The 21,793-nt window shown below is 51.3% G+C and overlaps 3 protein-coding genes and 1 non-coding gene across 4 annotated transcripts; 3 read left to right on the top strand and 1 right to left on the bottom strand.

Annotated features, from left to right (window-relative positions):
- Positions 1-135: 135 nt before the first annotated feature.
- Positions 136-6,237, top strand: LOC149271664 (tumor protein D54-like). Its single transcript, XM_089507212.1, has 8 exons — positions 136-154; positions 1,188-1,351; positions 2,180-2,328; positions 2,760-2,819; positions 3,475-3,576; positions 5,471-5,512; positions 5,985-6,033; positions 6,151-6,237. The coding sequence occupies exons 1-8, from the start codon at positions 136-138 to the stop codon at positions 6,235-6,237; spliced, it is 672 nt and encodes a 223-aa protein (XP_089363338.1).
- Positions 6,238-9,374: 3,137 nt separating this feature from the next.
- Positions 9,375-9,446, top strand: TRNAE-CUC (transfer RNA glutamic acid (anticodon CUC)). Its single transcript has one exon. It is a non-coding gene; the product is annotated as a tRNA-Glu (tRNA).
- Positions 9,447-13,605: 4,159 nt separating this feature from the next.
- Positions 13,606-14,875, top strand: LOC149271662 (dnaJ homolog subfamily C member 5). The gene is made up of 4 exons (XM_089507217.1): positions 13,606-13,712; positions 13,865-14,078; positions 14,314-14,485; positions 14,772-14,875. Exons 1-4 carry the CDS (start codon positions 13,606-13,608, stop codon positions 14,873-14,875), a joined length of 597 nt encoding a protein of 198 aa, XP_089363343.1.
- Positions 14,876-17,100: 2,225 nt separating this feature from the next.
- Positions 17,101-21,714, bottom strand: LOC149271661 (corticotropin-releasing hormone-like). The gene is made up of 2 exons (XM_089507226.1): positions 21,538-21,714; positions 17,101-17,385 (listed from the first exon to the last, which is right to left on the bottom strand). The coding sequence occupies exons 1-2, from the start codon at positions 21,712-21,714 to the stop codon at positions 17,101-17,103; spliced, it is 462 nt and encodes a 153-aa protein (XP_089363352.1).
- Between the last annotated feature and the right edge of the window lie 79 nt (positions 21,715-21,793).

Genomic DNA, 21,793 nt, shown 5'->3' with positions numbered 1-21,793 from the left:
TGTTTAGAACTCGCTGTCAGACTCGTTTGTTTGGAGCAGAACGTCGCCGAACCTTCGTGCATTCGCCTCAGCTGCTGTTATGTTCCGGGAGAAGCCCCGCCCAGTGTAAGCGATCAACTTCCGGTCAATAGAGACATGGAACCCGGCGGGCAGGGTGAGGAGGGGGGCCACACCCGGCGGGCAAATGGTTATAAGAGGAGGGGGGGGGGGGGGGGGGCTGTTGGAGGTTTTCGTGTGTCACTGTTACGGATGGGGGTTGTGGCAGATTGGGCGGGTGGACTCGGTGGGTGTCAGATTAGGGCCTCTGTCAGTAGGAATTATGTCATATGTGCTGTGTAAGGTTAGGGGCCCCTGTCAGTGGGGGCTGTGTGAGATAAGGGGCCCTTGTCAGTTGGGGCTGTGTGAGATTGGGGTCCCCTGTCAGTTAGGGCTGTGTGAGATTGGGGTCCCCTGTCAGTTGGGGCTGTGTGAGATTGGGGTCCCCTGTCAGTTGGGGCTGTGTAAGAATGGGGTCCCCTGTCAGTTGGGGCTGTGTAGTATTGGGGGCCCCCTGTCATTGAGGCCTAGGTGAGAATAGGAGCCCCTGTTAGTTGGTGCTGTGTAAAATTGGGGGCCCCTGTCGGTTGGGGCTGTGTGAGATTAGGTGGCTTTCTCGGTGGGAGTGATGTCGGGTTAGGGGGTCTGTCAGTTGGGGTTGTGGTGGCTTAGGGGGTCTGTCAGTTGGCTTAGGGGGCTCACTTCACTTGCTGTCTTAGTATCAGTCCTGAGAGCCGAGGAGAGCGTGCATGTGCTGAGTCTGCTTCCTATCACGCCAGGCCAGGGCATATTGGGGGGGGTAGGGAGCGGAAGAGTCTGTCTGGTACCTCGTAGTCCAACGGACCACAGAACTGTCCCCCTTTCTCTAGACCCCTTGCATGGTTTGAGGGGCATTAGTCCTTATTACCACCTGCTTCCGGTGCCAGCCTCTCCCATACTACTCTGCAGACTCCTCGCTCAGGGGGGTTTCTGGCTGTAAACGTGTGTTTTTTTTTGTTTTTTTTTAACCCTTACCTGCCTCCCTGGTGCGCTGTGTGCTCCCCATTTCTCCTCCCTGCTCTGGCTTTACCCCTCCATGGCCCTTACCCTTGGTCTGCTTGCCCCCGTCCCTGCTTGCTCCCCTCCCTGACTCTCCTCTTGCTTCCTGACAGACATCAACCTTAACTCTCCCAACAAAGGTTTGCTGACAGACACCATGACGGAGGTCCCGGTGGGTCCCTCGGGGGTACATATACCGGCTGATGCTGCAGGGGCTTCGCTACCGGAGGGCCTGACGGAGACCGAGGCAGAGGAGCTGCAAGCCGAGCTGGTCAAGGTGGGCCGATCACGGTATCTTATTTTGCATGAACCCAAAATGATTTACTCCGACCAGAGGATTTAATAACGGAAAAGGAATTCCATTGTCTTAAGAACCTGATAAAGAGTCCGGAATGGCCTTTAAACACTACGTGTCGGCCGGCGATGGGCTGTTGTATCTTCCGTTTTAGTATAAAATATATAATTCTACCCTGGCAGGCATTACTGGGCCAGGCTGCCTTTGAGCAAAGAGCCTACAATCTAATAGGACACACAGTGATAAGTGTTAACCCCTTGTGTGCCGCAGGAATAAGCTGTGCGCTTAGGAGTTAATGAGCCGTCTTCTCATGCTTTAAATATTAATAAGCTCTCTTAAATATTTCAGGGCAGCAGCGGGTACGATTGCAATTATTCACATTTAAACAGGAAAACAAATATTTCCTGCGGGTCCAAAATATATCTCCCGTGGATATGACTTCCTCCGAGGGTTTAGTCTTCGCGCGCTTGGTACATCCCGTATCGGGCTGATGACATTTAGACCGGGACGGATCATCTGTGCGAAAAAACAGGAAGTGCTGAAAATAACAGGGTTATCGGTACAATCTGAGTACAAATCGTATAAAGTGACGCAATCAACAGAAACGTTCCATTGGTTGCCATGTTGATAGCACATTGCGCTAGGCTTAGTTCTATCCTTGAGTGGTATTCTGCTGCCATCTTCTGGTCAACAAAAAAACACTTTCTGGGGGCGTCACACGCACTCTGCATTTATCACGGGCTGTGTGAGGTCATCACGGTCGGGGTGCTCTCCCTGTGCATGGCTGAACTCTCTGTTGGTTTTCTGCAGGTGGAAGAGGAGATTCTCACCCTGCGCCAGGTCCTGGCAGCCAAGGAGCACCATGCCACGGAACTGAAAAGAAAGCTTGGCCAAACACCCCTTAACCAGCTGAAGATGAACCTTTCCAGGAGCCTGCAGGAGGTGCAGATGTCCACCGCGTGAGTGTCGCCACCCCCACAGTGCCAGCGCAAGGGTCACTGACACGTGCCAGTTTGCCCTGCCAATGTCCGACCATGTGTGCCACCTTTAATGTGTCCCTCACGCACTTTGTTTCAGGTCACAACTTCCATAACCTACTTCAGTGTCACCTCCTTCTTACCTGTCTCGGTGCCCAGTGGCACAAACACTCGAATTCGAGGGAAAGTCCCATTGTAATGTTCGAATATTATTAGACTGCGGTATAATTACATAGTTTTGGAAAGTTCTTAGCGCTTCATGAATGTTCATACGCTGACCTCTGCTGCCATCTCTGCAAGTTCAAGGAAGTTAGTACTAGTTCGATGTATAGAGTTCTGCACAGGGCTGATGTGCGGGGTCCTGGGGGTGTTCCCAGAGAAACTCACTCAACACGTATCCCTTTCATTTCCAGTTATGTAAAAACCTCAGAGAAATTCGGAGAGTGGAACGAGAAAGTGACCCAATCTGATGTGTGAGTCAATACCAAGCTTGCTTAGGGAACGCGTTTGCGTGTGGAGGCGATGGCGTGTGTGTCGTACAAATGTGGGAGAGATGGTGCGTGTTAAGGGGCAGGGGGTGCACATTAGACCCCGTGTCATCTTTCCTGCTAATCTCAAATTGATGAATCTCCAGTGATATAAATATTTCCCCCGTGCCCATCGGAGGAAAGGCCGCTGGGTATGTGTGTTTGTGATACCGGCGATTGTGTGAATTAAGGGTGTGTGTGTGTGTGTGTGTGTGTGTGTGTGTTTGGCGTGGCTGATCTGTGGTGTGAGTGTGTGGTGGGGTTGTGGATTATTTGCAAACTGCGTGGTGGCTCTTTGGCTAGTCACACACAGACCTGCTGGCAGCCAGTGTCCTAACACACAAATACCCCTGTGCTCAGTCTATAGGCAGCCTGCCTCTATATACCCCTCTGTGTGTCCTGTGCGTAATGAGTCTCCACACTGCTTCACCCTAACCCTGTTTGTCTTTGTGGATGTGTCTTGCGTACGTATATATGTGTTTTTGTGCCCCTGTACCTTGCTGTGTTGCTTATAGGCATACATCTTCTTGGTGTGGCGTCTGGGGGGCTCGCTAAACAGCTCTGTGCGCCGTATTAATACGTCTGCGTTTCTCTGTCTCAGTTATAAGAAGACCCAGGAGACTCTGTCTCACGCCGGCCAGAGAACTACCGCCGCTCTGTCCAACGTGGGCACTGCCATTTCCAGGAGACTTGGGGACATGAGGTAAGAGCTTTGCCCACCGTAGACACGGCAGTAACCCATTCGCTGCCACGAGGCCAGCCTCGTATTATATGGCGCAGGTTCCTGGTAGTGTGATGGTTAAAAAGCATGAAGGTGCTGCGCAGAGCTGATCACGGGGAAGCTGTTAATATCTTCCATTCGCACACCAGCCAAACGAAACCCCTCATCCTTGGGCTTAGTAGCGAATTGCTTTGCGCGTGTGCTGCTCCCGGCCCATGAGTCCCGCTCTGCATGTAACTAACACACATGTCGCTGCCCGCTCTGCTTCCTTCCCGCATTCACACACCAGCCTGATCATGGCTCGGACGACACTGCTTCCCCTGGAGTTCCACGGAGGGTAAGAGTCCGCAAAGGTGGGTAACGTTTCTGACCACCGGGAAGTGACCTGGATGACGACGTGTTATCTTGCTGCTATGGCAATAAAAACCCCAAAGCCTATCGGAGCTTTTTCCTCATGTCACATGATATATTCTAGTATTCATTTCTAATGCTATTATTTTGCTTAATGTTTTATTCAGCAGTGGGACTGCAGCTTTAAATTGGTCCGTTACATTAATTGGTAGAATTTTTGTTTTTAAGATGCTTTTCAGAAAAACCTTTTGACCCAAATATAAGAGGGTTAATGGTTGCGGCTGTTTAACGCCTACCTCTCTCCGCTGGCTGCAGTAAGTTTGTTTCTGTGGGACCCTCGCTGCCGGCAGAGCCGTCACTGGTGGTCAGAAACAATACCGCATGCGGCGAGGGTTGGCGTGTTGCGTTATCTGGCGTGTTGGCGGGAAGGGCTAGCTGGTCTTCTGATTCTTGTCTATCCCCTCCTGGCTTTGCAGGGCTCTTCCTTTCTCTCAGTCTTTTAGGTAAGAGGTTCTGCTCCGGTGTACCCCCCATGTATGAAAGGCTGTGGTCGTTCTGTACCGTAGGGCTGTATCCGCTCGGGACCCGACTGGTCCCTTGGGTGACCAGAGGGTTAGCTCCATAACAACTGCCTGATGGGAGAACGGTTTGGGGTATCAGACATTTATCAGGAGCCCGTCACACTGCTGCTGTATACTGAAAAGCCGTGACTGGGCGGCTGTTCCATTGATCCACCTCCTGGTGCAGAAGCCAGGTCCAATTTGTACGATGTCTGCACTTTGGCTGCAGTGCCGTTAGTGACGGTTTCATTGCCACAGTCGTCACTCCAAACCGTATTCTCCCCTATATCACAGAGCATGTCATACATCATATGTAACATCACATGTCCAGCTCCGTATACGCACCCTGCACATTACTCATTGGTGATGTATCAGAATTCTGACGGGCGGCTGTCATGTTACATAACGTAATGCTGTCTTTGTAGTACATGCTATTAGCCTCCATGGCATTAATCTCTGTGCCTGTACTAACCCACAGTCATTCAGTCAGTCAGTCCTCGGTATGTTATGGCGTGAACGTGTGTCTGTGTGCAGCCTCTGTCCAGCCTCTGTCCAGCCTCTGTCCAGCCTCTGTCCAGCCTCTGTCCAGCCTCTGTCCAGCCTCTGTCCAGCCTCTGTCCAGCCTCTGTCCAGCCTCTGTCCAGCCGTCTCTGATCCTGTGATGTTCCGGTGTGTGCCATGTCTGCTAAATGTGTCTAATTCTGTGCCAAGCAGCCAGGTTTATGGAGCCGCAGAATCTGTAAGGCAGTTAGAGCTGTTTGGCTGGCTGAGTGTGACGTGGATTAGGAATCCCTCTCTGCCCTCACAGATTATAGGGATACAGATATTAGCCCCCTGTACTGCCGTCCTGTTACCCCCGGCCCCCGCGGACAGACCTGGCTGCTCGGCCCGTCTCTCGCTTGTAATATCCGTGGGATTTCTGTGTCGCTAATTCTATCTCTCTGCTCCCCATGCAATCCCAGTAGCAGTTACTCCATCCGTCACTCCATAAGCATGCCGGCCATGAGGTAACGTATAGCCCCAGCCAGACGCTCTCCTGTGGGCGGGGGGGGTAGACTGAGGTGAAGGGGGGGGGTGTTAATTAGGGATAAAATAAGAGGTTTTAAGTAGACCCTGAACCCCTCAGTCCCTGCTTTATTCCTCCGAGGGAATTGTTATTTTAGGGCATTATTTCTAAGCGGGTGGTAAATAAACACGCAGGGGCCGGTCTGTCTTGATCCGTTGCGGTGGTTCAGCCGGTGCCTGCTTGGGGTCAGATGGGTAAATGCGTGGTAGGACTGGGGGGGGATACCATGCTGGGTTTCTGGGAGTGGGGCCCTTTAATTCCAGGTTGCCTCGGCAGAGTGTGCGTTACCGTCCTCCTCTTCCGGATGGTAACCCGTCTCCTGAGGCGAGTCGATCTGATAGGAGCCCCGTGGGTGCTGGTTGAGGGTTGATCGCCCGCCGTAGCGCCCGTTTACTCCGTGTTTGTCCTTCTAGGAACTCGCCCACATTTAAATCATTCGAGGAACGCGTTGGGAGCTTGAAGGTAAGACGCATGCGATGTCTGTGGTCCCGGTCCTGCCGGAGTCCGGTGGATGTGCGCTGAAGTATCTTGTTCGTGGCGCTCCGCCGGACCCCCATCAATTCTATTATTTCTTCCCAGAACAGAGCGTCTAGCGGCGGAGAAGGAAATGGCAGTCCCAATCTGAACTCTCAAGACGACAAATCACAGGACTCGGCTCCGTTCTAGGCCGCTGGGGGCCCATCCTCTACGCTTCTTACCCTTCTCCCTTAGTACTCTCATCTCGGAGCTCGGTGGGCGGCAAGGAAAAACCCGAAGACACTAAACCCCCGCAGAACATTCCTCCCGGTTCTGTTATCAGACACACTCCTTCGCCGAGGAACGTGTGTTGGTAATTCCCCCCCCCGTGCTGAAAACTTTTTTTTCTGTGTTTTTTGCTTTGCGTGACATTTGAGCCCCGCTAGCCTTATATTAATGGCTACATCAAGTCTCCAAACCTTTATATAGGGAAACTCTGTATTCCAGCCGATATTCTGTGAAATCCTTTAATTCCCAGGCGTTTCGGGTCAGCAGTCAGTCCTGAGATATGCCGTGTGTGATTTTGCCTCACAGGAGCTCCAGCTCGTGTAACACTACCTTATTAAAAGGGAATTGCCGTTCTTCTTGAATGCAAACTTGATTTTCCTACAAGCGCCTGGGCATTTAGTTCATTCACACTTATATAAGGCACTTTCCCCTCTGGGCGAAGCTGTTCACCGCTGCACCTCTTACTTCCTGTTGTTTCGCTCCAGCTTCTTATCCAGGAAGTGCTCCTGTGAAAGGGTGCAGCTGTAAATCCCTTCCCCCAGCTCACTGAAACTATTGTTGCTGGTTGAGGAACACCATGCCTGCTGCAGTCATTATTGTCCTCATCCTCCATTAACCCCTTGAGCTTAAAGAAACCAATTACTGCCATTTTAACCTATATTTTGTTTAAGTGGAAAATAGACGCACTGTTACGTTCAGCCTTAATTCTAAACACGGTTTGGTGATTGAAAAAGCCATTTAAAGCCCTTTTTCCGTCTGTAGGGGTTTTAGACATCTGTTTTTGTAAGCTGATGCCCCCTCCGAGCCCCAGAACATACCCCTGAGTTCCCCATAAGAATCTGTGGCGTAGGGAGGGGGTAGTCGATTCGGTTGCCTTGTTCCAGAGCCGCAGGATAGCCTGATAAAGGAATAAATAGTCTTTTTGTGTTTGGGAAGCCCCTAAATGCAGGATTTCGTTGCGTTCCAGCAGACGGCGGTGGTCTGACTGCCGGTTGTGTCGTCGAGGGGTTTGCTTTAATTTTATCTTCTGTTAGCGATTCCGAGACCCCCAGACGCGGTAACTTCCCCGTTATACCTGAATTGTTGCAGTCCCCGGGGCAGCTGGAACGTCTGAGCGTATACTACAGGCATGAAGGAATACTCGTAGACGAACACGCGCTGTACGTGTGTCACAGGAAACACGGCTTTGCTTATATGTATTCCCTGTTGCATCTCAAAAGGTCATGTTGATTTTGAACGGCTGGCTGCGGCTGATGGGAGTGCTGCCGATCGCCGGTATATAGAGGAGAGGGAGGGAACGTGAGCTGTGGATTGCCATGTGGCCGCATGCAAATCAAGCCTCATTTGCATACAAGGCAGCACGGGTTGTCACAAAGGGAGGGGACATTTGCTTGCGGTCCCGATGACTCGATGTGTATATCAGGGATGGTGGGGATTTGGCCCGTTGGCTTTTCCTGACCCACAGACGCCACAATGCCCGCCCTTTAGATGGCCACCATATTGTGTCCCCGCCAGGATGTTATTTGTGGGGTCCGTGTAGAAGGTGATGGTTTGTGATGATCCTCGCGCTCTCCCGTCTGGCCGCGGGTCTCGTTGATTTAGGTTCTTTACCTGTGTCGCCTATATCACTGTGCAACATATAACCAAAGCTTCCAGATTGTAATGCTGCGCCGGCTCCCGGTGTGTCCTCTGGGGGGTGGGGGTCATCTCTCTCCTAACCCAACCTGAGGAACAGGGGGGCAGTTTCTGTGTAGATTTAAAGTGTGTGGCATGTTCTCTGAACTGTGTGTTCTCTGCAGCGGTGATCAGCAGCGCAGGGGGGGAGAGACCTCATCCGACACGCTAATGGCGGCCGCAAAACATGTCAATAAAGCATTTAATAGGATGGATTGTGTGATTCCGGTTTGTTCAATAAGATCAGCGCTGATTGTGAGTGTTTGACATTGAAAGTGTGTATGTACTCTGCCAGGTTGCTTTACCGCTCCATGAATAAATGCGGGTCCCTTTAAAAACTCTCATGCGCGGTCCCTTTGTAAATACATGGAGGGCTTCCACAGTCTGCCCCCAAATGCCTCTTTGCCCCCCCCCCCCCGTCCGCCCGTGGGAACATAACTCCACACGCCTCCATATGCTTACTCAGTGTATGCTGCAGGAGGGGGTCTATTCGGAGCCCCCGTTAATTTCAGAGGAAGGACTTTTCTGCCGCTTATTGGCTTCTTCAAGCATCCAATCAGTGGCTAGAGTTGCCAGCCCATCGAGGAGATGGGCAGCAGCAGCTAACAGGCAGTGTGGGGCTGTCAGGGGCAGGTAACTGCCCCTTTAATGATTTTGACACTTTGCAGGGAATGTTTAGCTTTTTATTTAGTTACCCCCTGTGGGGCTGTCTCGCCCTCTTTTGCCCCAGCTGCTGGAAGGCCTATCGGCTGTCAATCCCTTTCTTGCCCTGGATTAGGTTAAGTGGTTTGCGTGGGCCTGGGGGCCCGGTTCGTGATGAATGGAAAGTGGCCGGTAACCCAATGGGATTCGCAAACAGCAGGAATGGAGACTTTCCAGTGTGACAGGTGCATGTCCTGAATACACGCAACACGCCCTGTCTGACCGGTTACACGTGGGGGCGTACAAAATATTATTTAAAACTGTAAAATAACTTCCCTACGGTGGCCTTTAAGGCGCTGCTGGCGGAAGGTTCCTCACCGTGCTAGGTTGGTAGAAGGCTGTCTGCGCCATGGTGTACGACGCCCCACGGAGCCGGGGCCCCTGAGTAATTGTGATCATGGTTAGTCAGGGGGCCCCCCAGATTGTGGGGGCTGTACGGTACGGTATCAGAATACTGTTCTTTACCTTAAAAATATTTCACCGTATAAATAATAATAATAAAAGGCATTCGGAATCATCCATGTGAAGTACTGGGAGCGCAATGTGCTGCTGAGCTCCCATCACCCTCAGCTGGCTGCCAGGTTGGGACTACAGGGGGCATGCCAAGGAGATGCCAGCCTTGTAGCTATCTGACGTCACAGTGCGAAGCATACGACTGGCAGCTCCACTAACACACTCACAGATCCCTGGTGGTCTAGTGGTTAGGATTCGGCGCTCTCACCGCCGCGGCCCGGGTTCGATTCCCGGTCAGGGAATGCGCTTTTTATTTACAAAACAAATCTATAAAATCTGCAAACAATAAATAAAACCAGCAACCGGGATTATCTGCTTTCTGCGCTATATGTTGGCGCTACAAATATAATCCTTCCATTGCGCAGAGTAGTTTGTATATTGCCAGGCAGCAGGTCTATGGGGGGGACTTTATCTTCCCCCCAACCATACGGAGCACCCCCCCTATACCGGCTCTCCACCCCCACCCAAAAGAGTACCCCCCCCCCCAATACTCTGCACTCCCCTCATCGCCCCTGCGCGTTCCCGCGCCCTCCCTCACCTCCTTTCTCTTACAGGCGGGGGCGCGCGTGCTGCGGTCCTTGTTGACGTAACACCGTGCATGCGCACGCACCGCCCCCTCTGCGTCTGAGAGAGGAGCCGCCGCGAGACCGAGCAGAACCGAACGGGGGAGGAGGTGAGCGGCACCGGGGGGCAACGGGGACAGTGGGCGGGCACCACGAATAGCACACCGCCGGCCCCCGGGATACCAACAGCCCCGGTACACGGATAGTGTATACACACACATATATCTATATATAGAGAGAGCAGCCCGGTATATGCCTCATAACATACAGATATACATACCGGTCCCGGCAGCGAGCGGGGGGGGCAGATAGACATAAAGGCAGACAGGATATCTCTTGTTTCTATATATATCAATATATATGTATAATGTTTGTAATGTGTATGTATACAGTATATATGTAATGTGTATAATGTATGTAATGTGTATGTATCTAGCTATATATATATATATGTATAATGTATGTATCCCTAGAGCCGGTGTATGTGTCGGTGTGTATGATGTGTATATAGTATCCATACAGCGTGATGTGTATATAGGGTACGTCTGCTTCGGCCTCTGCTGTATCTCATTAAGGTGATCAGTTCCAAGCCCCCTCCCCCGGGACAGGCCTGCAGATTTGCCCACTGACCTGTCATATGTAACGTGCCATCGTGGTTCGGTGGCTGGGGCGGGGGTTTATGTAATGGTGGGTATGGGGTCTGGTGCCTGGCACAGGGGGTTATGTAATGGTGGATATGGGGTCCGGTGCCTGGCACGGGGGGGTTATGTAATGGTGGGTATGGGGTCCGGTGCCTGGCATGGGGGGTTATGTAATGGTGGGTATGGGGTCCGGTGCCTGGCATGGGGGGTTATGTAATGGGGGGTTATGTAATGGTGGGTATGGGGTCTGGTGCCTGGCACAGGGGGTTATGTAATGGTGGATATGGGGTCCGGTGCCTGGCACGGGCGGGGGTTATGTAATGGTGGGTATGGGGTCCAGTGCCTGGCATGGGGGGTTATGTAATGGTGGGTATGGGGTCTGGTGCCTGGCACGGGGGGTTATGTAATGGTGGGTATGGGGTCTGGTGCCTGGCACGGGGGGTTATGTAATGGTGGATATGGGGTCCGGTGCCTGGCACGGGGGGGTTTATGTAATGGTGGATATGGGGTCCGGTGCCTGGCACGGGGGGGTTTATGTAATGGTGGGTATGGGGTCCGGTGCCTGGCATGGGGGGGTTATGTAATGGTGGGTATGGGGTCCGGTGCCGGTGCATATCTTGATTTAGTTTCAGATAAAGGTCTTAATTGTCTAACGGGAGCCAGAAGGATTGTTTGACGCGTTTCACATGTCTTGCTGCGGATACCGGCAAATACACCGAATAGATTCCCAATCACCACATGATGGATCCGTTATTTCTGCGCAGCCCCTCGCACTCCCCAACAGTATTTTGGGCCCAAGTGTGACGTGAAACGCGTTGGACCGCACTCTGCGTCTCCGGAGTGTGTCTGGGCAGTGGGTAGTTGGCGGTGGGTAATGGAATTGGGTAGTATGCAGTGGGTAATGCGAGTGGGATTGGGTAATGGGACCCTCCCGACACGGAGTGCAGAGAATTTCCTTCGTCTGCCGGAAGGAGCTGCGAGGAAGTGTGAGATTTCACTTTCGTGATCCCCGCAGCCGCTGACAGGGTTCTGGGTTTCTGATTTGCTTTCTAGATTTCCAGGGGCCACTATGTTTGAGAATATAATTAATGTGACATGTTGTGGGTGAGGGGGTAATAATTCCAGGGGCCACAACGTGTCACATTAATTATATTCTCAAACATTGTGGCCCCTGGAAATCTAGAAAGCAAATCAGAAACCCAGAACCCAGCTGATTGGATATGGGGGTTATCAGCATTTGTTGTAAACTACAATTCCCATCATCGGTGTTTGCTGGGTTTCTGTCTGAGCCACGCAGGGGATTTTACCAGCTGGGCAGCTCGGCTCCCCGGAGTCCCGCCGTGCTGGCTACGGGGGGGTCTGTACGCTGTGGAGGTCGTGCCGTCTCAATCCATGTAGTCTGCGTTAGGAGGCGCCCCGCAGATTTAAGACACGCAGCGCAGGGATATGATGTCATATCCGGGTGCTTCATGCCTTAAAGGCACGGTGCAGATTTTAAGGCAGTTCAGATTCTGGTGGGGGGGGCACAGGAGAACAGACGGAAAATGCAGCGTTGGCGGTGATGTCACTTCCTGTGCAAGTCAGCACCCTATGACATCATAAGAGTGAGGTGTGCACAGCCTCGCACGCTCGTCACGTCCCTCGCACGCTCGTGGTCACGTCCCTCACACGTGGATTCCCGCATTAACCCTGTCAGTGCTGTGCCGTGCCATAGAGGCGGGTAAAAGGTGTTTTTGGGTTCTGCTCTAGCATGGATGGGGTTAATATTTGCGCAGCCTTTACCCCGTCACTATCCCTGCTGGGATCTGCGGAGCTGCGTGGCTTTGAAATAGTTTCTCTTTTGTGTCGGACAGGCGGCCGCTGACACCCAAGCTGCTGTAGGCTGCAACTCCCATCACAGCGAGCCTGGGGGCGTAACGCTCTGGGGGTATTTATCAGAGACACGTGTGATGGTATTACGATTATACGCGGGTGTGAGGTCATAATAAATTAACGCTTTGCCTGCCGGAGCCGTGGCTGCGTGTCTGTCAGCCGACCCCCGCACTCATCTACCCAGCGCTCCGAGGGCAGAATCCGGCGTACCAGAAATGGGGTAGTTTTTAATAGAGTTTGCAGCCTCGGGGCAGATTTTGGGAGTCATGAGAAATGAGAGACGGCAGCTATCGGGCAAAAGGGGTTATGAGTCGGGGGAGATGGCAGCTACTGGCCGGCGGGGTAATAAGTCGTGAGAGGCGGCAGCTACCGGCGGTGGGGTAATGAGTCGAGAGAGGCGGCAGCTATCGGGCAAAAGGCATAATGAGTCGGAAGAGATGGCAGCTACTGGCCGGGGGTAATGAGTCAGGAGGTTCTCCGAGTAGCGGATTACTGCCCACTCCATGGATTAGCGTCTGCTGTCCCGATGTTCACCCCCCATCCCCGCTGCCTGTATAATCCCGTGCGCTCTGTGTCTCTGTCACCCCATGGGGTCTCGCGTGTGATGGGCTGCTGTCATACTCGGCACTGCTGTACGGCACTGCTGGGTTTGACCTTTGAGCGGATCTGCCGAGGGGTTAAAGGATGAGGAGTGCTAATCCACATTATTTAATTCTTCTCTACCTGTTATTTATTAGCAGCCTGTAACTCCGTGTCCATCCCCCGCACGTGGCCCCTGCCGCCGGCTCCCCCACGCAGGGCCACGCTCCCCACCCCACTGATGCCGGCTCCCCACCACCACGCGGCCGCCTGCTCCCCCACGCAGGGCCGCGCCGGCTCCCCATGCTTAGCCACCTGACCGTGACCGGAGTGCAGGGGGGTGCGATGTCCCGGAGAGCTCCGGTTTTCGCTGCTCTGTGGTACTTATTGGTGGGATCTGCCAGTAATTGCATCATTACCCCCCCCCCCCCCCCCGTTTCACTCTCTAATCAGACCCGGCAGCTCATCATCCTTCCCGGCAGACGTCGGAGCTGCAGATGGTCGGGGGAGGGGGGTATTAGGTAGGACTCCTCTGGGATTTAGGGCCACGTGATCTGTAACGTGGAGCCGGGGGTCTCCTGGCTTTCTGCGCACTTTATAATAACACAACACATGCCACATTTTTACCCAAAATACCCCAAACTTTTCTGATTTAAGGTTCTCTGTGGGATCCGACATGACTCCGGGGCCCGTGGCTCGGAATTACCCCCCTAACACCTTTCTCTCGTCCCGCACAGTTAATTACCATGGCAGATCAGCGGCAGCGCTCTCTCTCCACGTCCGGAGAGTCTCTGTACCACGTCCTGGGTCTGGACAAGAATGCCACGTCCGACGACATCAAGAGGTGTTACCGGTGAGTTTCAGGGGGTCGCTGACCGGGCGACCCCTACATTTTTGGAGTTGAACCGGATTTCGGGACAGCCGTACGGTGACAACCATAACGTGGCCACAAAGCCGTGTCTGTCCTCGACGTGTCTCCTCCTAACACAATCCTTGTGCTCGCAGGAAGCTGGCGCTGAAGTATCACCCCGACAAAAACCCCGATAACCCAGAGGCGTCGGAGAAATTCAAGGAGATCAACAATGCCCACGGAATCCTGACGGACGCCACGAAGAGGAACATTTACGACAAATATGGCTCGCTGGGGCTGTATGTGGCCGAGCAGTTTGGAGAAGAGAATGTGAACACGTACTTTGTGCTGTCCAGCTGGTGGGCCAAGGTGAGGTCGGGGGATCGGGGTACAATTCTGCGGGGCGGCGGGACACGGGGTGTGTCTGCCGTCTGTGTAAATATTTAGAGGTTGCGTATCTATCGAGGTGCAGTGTGTGTATCCGGGTTTGCCTGGTATGTATCGGGGTACGTTCTGTGTATTTTTGGGGTTGCCGAGTATATATCGGAGTACGCTCTGTGTATTTTTGTTGTCGTGGTAACCACAGGACCCCCTACTGTTTCAGGCGCTCTTCATGTGCTGCGGGTTGGTTACCGGCTGTTATTGCTGCTGTTGTCTCTGCTGCTGCTGTAACTGCTGCTGCGGGAAATGCAAACCGAGACCCCCCGAGGGGGACGAGCCTGAATTCTATGTGTCCCCCGAAGACTTGGAGGCTCAGCTACAGTCTGATGAGAGGGGTAAGTGTGCATCGTCTTCACATTCCTGACCTCTCCCACCGTGCCCCATCCCACCGTGCCCCATCCCACCGTGCCCCATCCCACCGTGCCCCATCCCACCGTGCCCCATCCCACCGTGCCCCATCCCACCTCTCTAACTTCTGTTTTGCTGTGTCTTGTGCCTTTGACTTGGCCGCCGCTCTCGCGCCCCCCTCCCCGCGTCGGCCGCCGCTCTCGCGCCCCCCTCCCCGCGTCGGCCGCCGCTCTCGCGGCCCCCTCTCTAATTCACGCTGTTCCCTCTCGGCAGATTCCTCTGATGCCCCCGTGGTAGTACAACCCAGCTCAGCCACGGAGACCACACAACTCACCAGCGACTCCCATGCCAGCTACCGCACCGACGGATTCAACTAATGGCGCGCGACCCCCGGATCACTAGGATTAGAGAGGAGGGGGGATAACTGAGTATGACCCTGTGCCCCCTGTGTAAGCTTCCCTCTGCCCCGTCTTCAGACCGGCGTTATCTGCCCCCCTTGGTGCGGTGATTGAATGTCTGGAGAAAGCCACCGCATGCTCACCGCTCACCCCTCATGACAAATATTTTAATTTATTTTTAATTTCTTTATGTCTAGTTTTTATTGGGTATATTTTTGTACGGGGGCCGTTTGTACCCCTCCTGCCTAGCCCCTCGTTAACCCCCTGTGGTTCGCATGTCGCGGTGTGAATATTCCCGGCTGCTCGGCATCTGAATGATCTCCGGGGTGTCCGATTTGAATCCTGTCTGCACGTGTGTGTGAATGGACTGATCAGGTGATGAGTGTGCATGCGTGGGTACAGCACCAGCCCTCCCCGTTTCATGTACCGCGCGTGACGATTGCTGCTGACCCTGCTCCGTTTCTCTCAGTATAAAGGGTTATTTTGGGGGGACCCCGTGTCTGCCCCTCGGGGAGAGGTGAGACCACCGGCCCCTCACCCCCACACTGCAGGGGCCTACGTACCCCGCATGCAGCCTTCCTGCCCCCTCTCCAGCGGCTGTGTCTGACTCCCACTACCCTCAGGCAGTCACAAGCAGATTTGGCTATCCCGGTTTATACATTCCTCCCCTCGGGATGCGGGGGTCTACCCCCCGGTGTGTAATGGATGTACATGTTGGAACAGCGATGCTGCGATACTCTGTGGTATGCAGCATTGCCATATTTATTTGTATATAATGTCAGTAGTCTACACAGCGCTGTATTTATCTGTATATAGTGTCACTAGTGTACACAGCGCTGTACATTGTGTGCGTGTGGTGCTGGCGGTATACACGTTACTGTGCTGTATGCATCTCAGCGGAACCCCGTTCATGCTTTACACGCTTCCCAGCGGTGGCGGACGCGCAGCGCTCCTTTGGCATTTAAATATGGTGGCGGGAACACATATGTAGTCAGATCTATGACGGCGCCGCGTGTTTTGGGAACCCCCGGGCTGATCCATGCGTTACCCGCTTTTAAAATAAAAATGTTAACCCCGTAGAACTGCGATGCGCTGCAGTGCAGATCATTCCAGCAGAACCCATAAAAGTATACGTCGGAGCCGGCCCCGGCGCTGCGGGATGGGAGCCATTTGCCGGATTGTGCATCTGATTCGCTGTCCCGAGGGCCGGTTCCACGCTCCCGTGTTTTGGGAATGCACGTGGCGGGGTCAGCGTACATCTGTTTGGTTATGGGGGCTGGGGAGGTGGGGGGACATGGAGATGCCCCCCGTTCTGTTCGTAGCATGTCATTACGTGTCATATGTGTGTCTGAATATTACCGTGAAACATGGAGGACCTTCGATATCTGAACCACTGCTGTACAATAAATGTTTCCGTGCCAGAACCTCCCGCGCTCCACGTGTGTCCTCTGTGCTGAGGCTGGGGGGCGGGGGTTGGGTTAGGTTGTTACGGTGGGGTGGGGTTGTTACTGGAAGGTCTCTCTCTCATTTAAACCATTTAAACTCATTTTACATACAAAAAAAAATCTTTTTTGGGTTATTCTTTAAGCTGAAATAATGATAAAATCTCTAGAATTTCTCCTGCGTTTTATTAGTTATTTCTCTTTTTGGAATCTACCGATTAGTGTGAGCGTGGAGAAACTGCACAGGCTGGTCCCGTGAGCTTACAGTCTAATCGCTGTGTGGCAGACGGCAGCTTTTGCCGCGTCTCCCCCGATGAAGTGTCGCAGCAGCCGTCTGGTGGGCGTTTTTGGCGCCGCGCGGCTGAATATTTAACCAGCACTCCACAAAGCACATGCTGAGAGCCGGAAACATGCGCGGCGTGCGTTAACCTTCTCTGCGCTGCTGTCAAGTGAGAGCCGCCGCAGACATTAACCTGTTCATACCCTGCAGGGTGTGAGGCCGAGGCGTTCCAGAAGAACCGGTTCCGCTGGCTGTTAAAGGGCCGGGACGCTGTAAATGCACACCGGGTGCCATCCTCTGGTCTCCGGGCCGGCACTCTTCGGACTCCCCGCACCAGAAAAAAATGAGATTCCACAGAATTCTTTTAAATAATTATTATTAAGATTTCCTGCTTTCAGGACTTTACCGTTCTGCCGGCAACGGTTCCGTGCCCGTTCCTCGTGTCCGGCCCTTTCCGGGTGTGTCGGATGGTGGGGGTTCCGTTACTTCTCGATGTTGTCCAGAAACATCTTGTTGCTCAGAACCTTCCGGGCCAGTTTCTCTGTTCTGGACATCACCAGGACCTTGCGCAGGAGGTGGAAGGTCAGGTCGAGCGAGTTGGGTCTCCCTTCCTGCCTTTTGAAAGGGTAGTTGTTACCCTGCCGATCGGCCAGCTGGCGGATCCCGAGCGAAGGAAGGCTCCGCTGCTGTGGAAGGGCACTTGGGCTTTTGTCCCCTATCTTGAGATGGTAGAACGAGAGAAGCCGCCGAAAAGAGTCTGTTGGGGTCTGGAGCCGGGTCAGGGGGTGGCAGGTTCCAGGGGGCAACAAAACCAGCAACCAGCAGGACGATAGCTGAGATTTTTATGGTGACGGCACGAGACAGCCTGCAACGAGCGAGACACACGAGTTCAGTGCAACCTTAATAATAAAATGTATCGTGCGCCGCTCTGTGAAAGTAATGCTGCTGCTGACAGCGGAATTCTGACACACTGAGCTGTGAATTAATTTCATCATCCCGGCAGTGCGATTGTCACAATCCATGTAATTAATATAAATCAGATGGGAGACGCCGGATGATCTATGTAATGATTTTACAGATAATATGGAAGGAGGTTAGGTGGGTCAGGTTTATTTCAGAAGGGCCCCTACCTGTGTGGTGAGTTGCCTCCAGCCTGGGGTATTAAGATGCTGCCCCGTGGTGCATGCCGGTATTCGGTGTGTTGGTCGATGAAGCGTCTGAGAAGCTGGACGCTGCATGTGGATTTATAGTCTGGGCCCCAAGAGGCAATAAACCACCAGCCCCACCCCCAACAGCCAGTTAGGGGGCCAGATTTCAGGGTCTGAGTCTCAGACAGACTGGGAACTCTCCAAGGTGCTGAACCAGCTGGAACGGCTGCCTGTCAGGGAGAATATAGACTGCCAACTCTGGGGCCAAGGGACCTTACAAATTCTATGCTCTTGGTTCCGATGTCCCCTTTAGATGGTAAGCTCTAGCGATCGGTACCAATCATCCCATCAAATTTATACAAATATAACGAACCATCACCCAGCTGTTTAAATGTATTTATTTGATATTCTTAGGAACCCTGGTTGCTGTTTTGTCTACAATAATCCTCAGCCAAGAGGCTGTCTGAGCATCTTAGGAGTTGTACACACATTATTTGGGGGGTTTAAAGGAGAAACGATTTAAACCAGTGAGGACCATTTAAAGTCAGAGATTGATGTAGTACCATCAACTGACCAGCAGAGGGAGGCAGAGTCAAAACCAGAATGTCCCAGCCCCCCCCCGGGCATTAAAGGGACCGATCCCCCCAACCAGTTCCGCAGCAGAGCCGATAACCAGAACCTTATGCAGGGGAGGGCTGGCAGCCTAAGGCCTGGGGGGCAAGTCAAGTGGCTCCGCCCCCTCACACTCACCTTTCACCCCTCACGCTGCTCCCATCACTATGCGGCCATCAGACTGCTGGAAAACTTATCTAAACGGCCACTGATGCCACCGGCCAGAGCTACTTTAATCCTTTTTTTTATTTATTTAATATGCCGGATCTGCTTGCCATATTAAAAATAAATAAATAAAGTATTAAAGTAGCGCCGGCCGGCAGCATCAGCGGCCGTTTAGATTCGATTTCCAGCAATCTGATGGCCGCATAGTGATGGGAGCAGCGTGAGGGGTGAAAGGTGAGTGCGAGGGGGCGGAGCTTTCACCCCTCACGCTGCTCCCATCACTTGGCGGCCATCGCATACGGCCACTGATGCCGCCGGCCAGCGCTGCTTTAATACTATTTTTTTTTCATTTAATAGCCGATCCGGCTTGCCATATTAAATTTTTTAAAAAAGTATTAAAGTAGCGCCGGCCGGCGGCATCAGCACCCAGCGGCCGTTTAGATTAGATTTCGGGCGGCCTGGGGGGCAATTGCCCCCCGGCCCAGCCCGCCCCTGAACTTATTTAATACGGTTTTTAAAAAGTATTTATTCTTTGTTTTTTATTTTATGACTATAGAAGAACACAGATGGGGGAAAAAAAGATTTTCGTACCTTTTAATGTAACTTCATAGCCGTCATGCAGCATTATGGCAGCTCCGAGTCTCCGGGCCCCAGGGGACCCGTCGCTGTCAGGAAAGTGGCCCATTCTGCCGGCGGAGAGCCGTCACCCCTTCATACTGATTTCAGGACCGCCATTCTCCTGACACCCCGTTTCTGGCACCCAGGGAAGTGTCAACGAGTCGTCTCCAAACACCGAGACTAACGAAGATGTCGAGCCTCTTTGGGTGTCAGCACAAAAGTGGCAGCAACAAACTCAACGGCCTGTGTCCAATTTCTCGTTACTTAAACCCTTTTTTTTTTTTTTTAAACTTTTTGATGGTTACTTTTTTTCCCTGCGGTTTCTACAAAATATGAGCTAAAGCTGAGAAATCGAGGAACGTCACGATTGGTGCAAAGTTTCAGAATAAGAAGTTCTAGAAGAGCCCTTGGTAACCCTTCAATCCCCGTCCAAAGTCTTGATTCCCCGGCCATACGCTAGTCTCGGCTACGATCGAATACGCGCAGTCAGCAGAAACCCAACGGTCGGTCTCTCTGAGTGTTTCTGATGCCACAAAGAGATGTCTCGTGGACTGACGAACCTGAGATTGACCTCAAAATCCCACCATTCTCAGGTGAGACAGTCCTGGGGACATCTCCCTTGCGATGGTTTCAGGAGCTCATGGATGGGAAGCCGAAGTCAATGAAGAACCAGATGATGGTGCCCAATACGTGAATCTATACATTAAACCGCGCCACGGCGTATCTGCCACGGGAGGCGACATAAACCGAACGTACGTGAAACGGCTGCACTTCCAGACCGAGGGAAGATCTAAGTCAGAATTCTCAGAATAACGAGTGTGAAAAAACATGCGAAAGCGACAGAAGCCGCGAGAAACGGGAGAAGAAAAAAGGAAAGATCCCTCTAATGTTAAGCAAAAATAATAAATGTGCAATTTTTATTAAACTGAAATACATAAAATATCAGAATACTTAAAAATTTTTGTAATAGTTGCTGGCAGAATCATCTAATTAGTTGGGTGTTTCTTTGCCAAAGAAATTCTACAAATCGCTGGAAAAAAGATGAACAAAATCAAGATTTTTTTTTGAATAATTGTTCTATTATACGGAATTTAAAATTTAAAATAATTCAAACATTCTTCTCGTTGGATAGAAAACATATATATATATATGTTAGATAATTTCTAATTATTATTTACACTAAAATCTGCACAAAAACCCTCATATTTAGTGACCTAATTAATCACATATTTCTGGAGGAAATTATCTAATTGCAGAATATATATATATATATATATATATATATATTTTTAAGACAAATGAAACATTTTTCCATTGGAGAAATTGAGATTTGGAGGCTGAGAATTTATTTAAGAAAACATAACTATAATGAAAATGAGGCAGCATCATATAAATAAAATAACATATATATAAAATATCTTATACAATGAGCAGCGCAGAAATTTACCAAACTGGAGAAAATTAACAAGGAAATGACATCAGCTGAAATGAAATTCAGAACATTTTGACTGGACAAAAAGTAAAAATATTGCAATTTAGTTTTGGACACTTTCCAATACTAAACGGAGACCAAAAACACCCAAACTGCTGCTATTTCTTAAGAATAGATGAATAAATAATTATTAAGGAAAATAAAAGCATAATTACAAAAAAATATAAAGCTGAACTTTATATGTTCTACTAAAATTTCTGTATGGACTTTTAGCAATTCTAAAAAAAAATCTCTTATGATGGCGAACGTTGTGGAAAAAAGTGACATAAAAATGTTAATATTTGTTGAAAATCATACACGGAACAATGCATTCTCTGCGCCGTTTTTAATTATATGGTTATCTAGCGCGTATTATAACATTGTTATTATCCACAATTTCGTGAAAAAGCACCAACCCAACATGCTCGTAGATTGTAAGCTCCTGAGACCAGGCAATCATATATATATATATATATATATATATATATATATATATATATATATATATATATACACTAATCACATTCTGAAGCCGACAGGTTCCAGCTGTTTATTAATTAATAATCTCCTAAAATAACCCTGTAAATGAATTTAAGAATAAGAGCTGGTTTCGGATAATTCCTTTAAACCCCTTCCATCGTCCAACCCTGGGATCTCCGGAGTGATTCAGGCGACATGGAGATAAGAAAAGGGGTGACTATGGACTTATTGCCATGGCGACCAATGGAATTTTCCTGATGATGGGACTATTTTGCTGGTTGCTACGGCGATCACTTTTGAAACTTGGCGCTTTAGAAAATGCCCCAAAATGTCACGGAGCATTGCGCCAATTATATCATTATTAGACTTCTTGGTTAGATAATTATGGAACGTTCGGAGATTTGCCCTCATTCTAGATCCCTTACCTGCCTCGGGGTCTCGGGGTCCGCTGCGCCCACAGACAGCCCCCTCCAGATAACACGAGGACTCCCAGCCACCAGACTTCTGCACCCGATCACCTGGTAGGTGCAGCCATCCGCAGGTAAGGGCTCTCCTTCAGGCAGCTCATTGTAAACCCTCCGGGCTCCTCTCCCCCCGTCCATTTATAGCGGCTGCCAGGCCAGGTGACTTGCATTTCCTGCGTTGGCGGGCGGCGTGTGGTTAGAAAGTTTCCATTGCAAG

This window comes from Sceloporus occidentalis, unplaced genomic scaffold (genome assembly GCF_023333645.1).
Source record: "Sceloporus occidentalis isolate IW3139 unplaced genomic scaffold, rSceOcc1.0.p SCAF_475, whole genome shotgun sequence".
Taxonomy (NCBI): Eukaryota; Metazoa; Chordata; class Lepidosauria; order Squamata; family Phrynosomatidae; genus Sceloporus; species Sceloporus occidentalis.
Note: the sequence above shows the minus strand (reverse complement) of the source record. Positions and strands in the feature narration are given on the sequence as shown.

Excerpts from the sequence above, each read along its gene's own strand:
- LOC149271662 (XM_089507217.1), top strand. The coding sequence starts at position 13,606 with ATGGCAGATCAGCGGCAGCGCTCTCTCTCCACGTCCGGAGAGTCTCTG. Across the intron at positions 14,079-14,313 it reads TGTCCAGCTGGTGGGCCAAG|GCGCTCTTCATGTGCTGCGG; the intron begins GTGAGGTCGGGG and ends CTACTGTTTCAG. Across the intron at positions 14,486-14,771 it reads GCTACAGTCTGATGAGAGGG|ATTCCTCTGATGCCCCCGTG; the intron begins GTAAGTGTGCAT and ends CCCTCTCGGCAG.
- LOC149271664 (XM_089507212.1), top strand. Across the intron at positions 3,577-5,470 it reads AGGAGACTTGGGGACATGAG|CAGTTACTCCATCCGTCACT; the intron begins GTAAGAGCTTTG and ends CAATCCCAGTAG. Across the intron at positions 5,513-5,984 it reads ATAAGCATGCCGGCCATGAG|GAACTCGCCCACATTTAAAT; the intron begins GTAACGTATAGC and ends TTGTCCTTCTAG.
- LOC149271661 (XM_089507226.1), bottom strand. The coding sequence starts at position 21,714 with ATGGACGGGGGGAGAGGAGCCCGGAGGGTTTACAATGAGCTGCCTGAA. Across the intron at positions 17,386-21,537 it reads ACCCCGAGACCCCGAGGCAG|ACCCCAACAGACTCTTTTCG; the intron begins GTAAGGGATCTA and ends ACCCGGCTCCAG.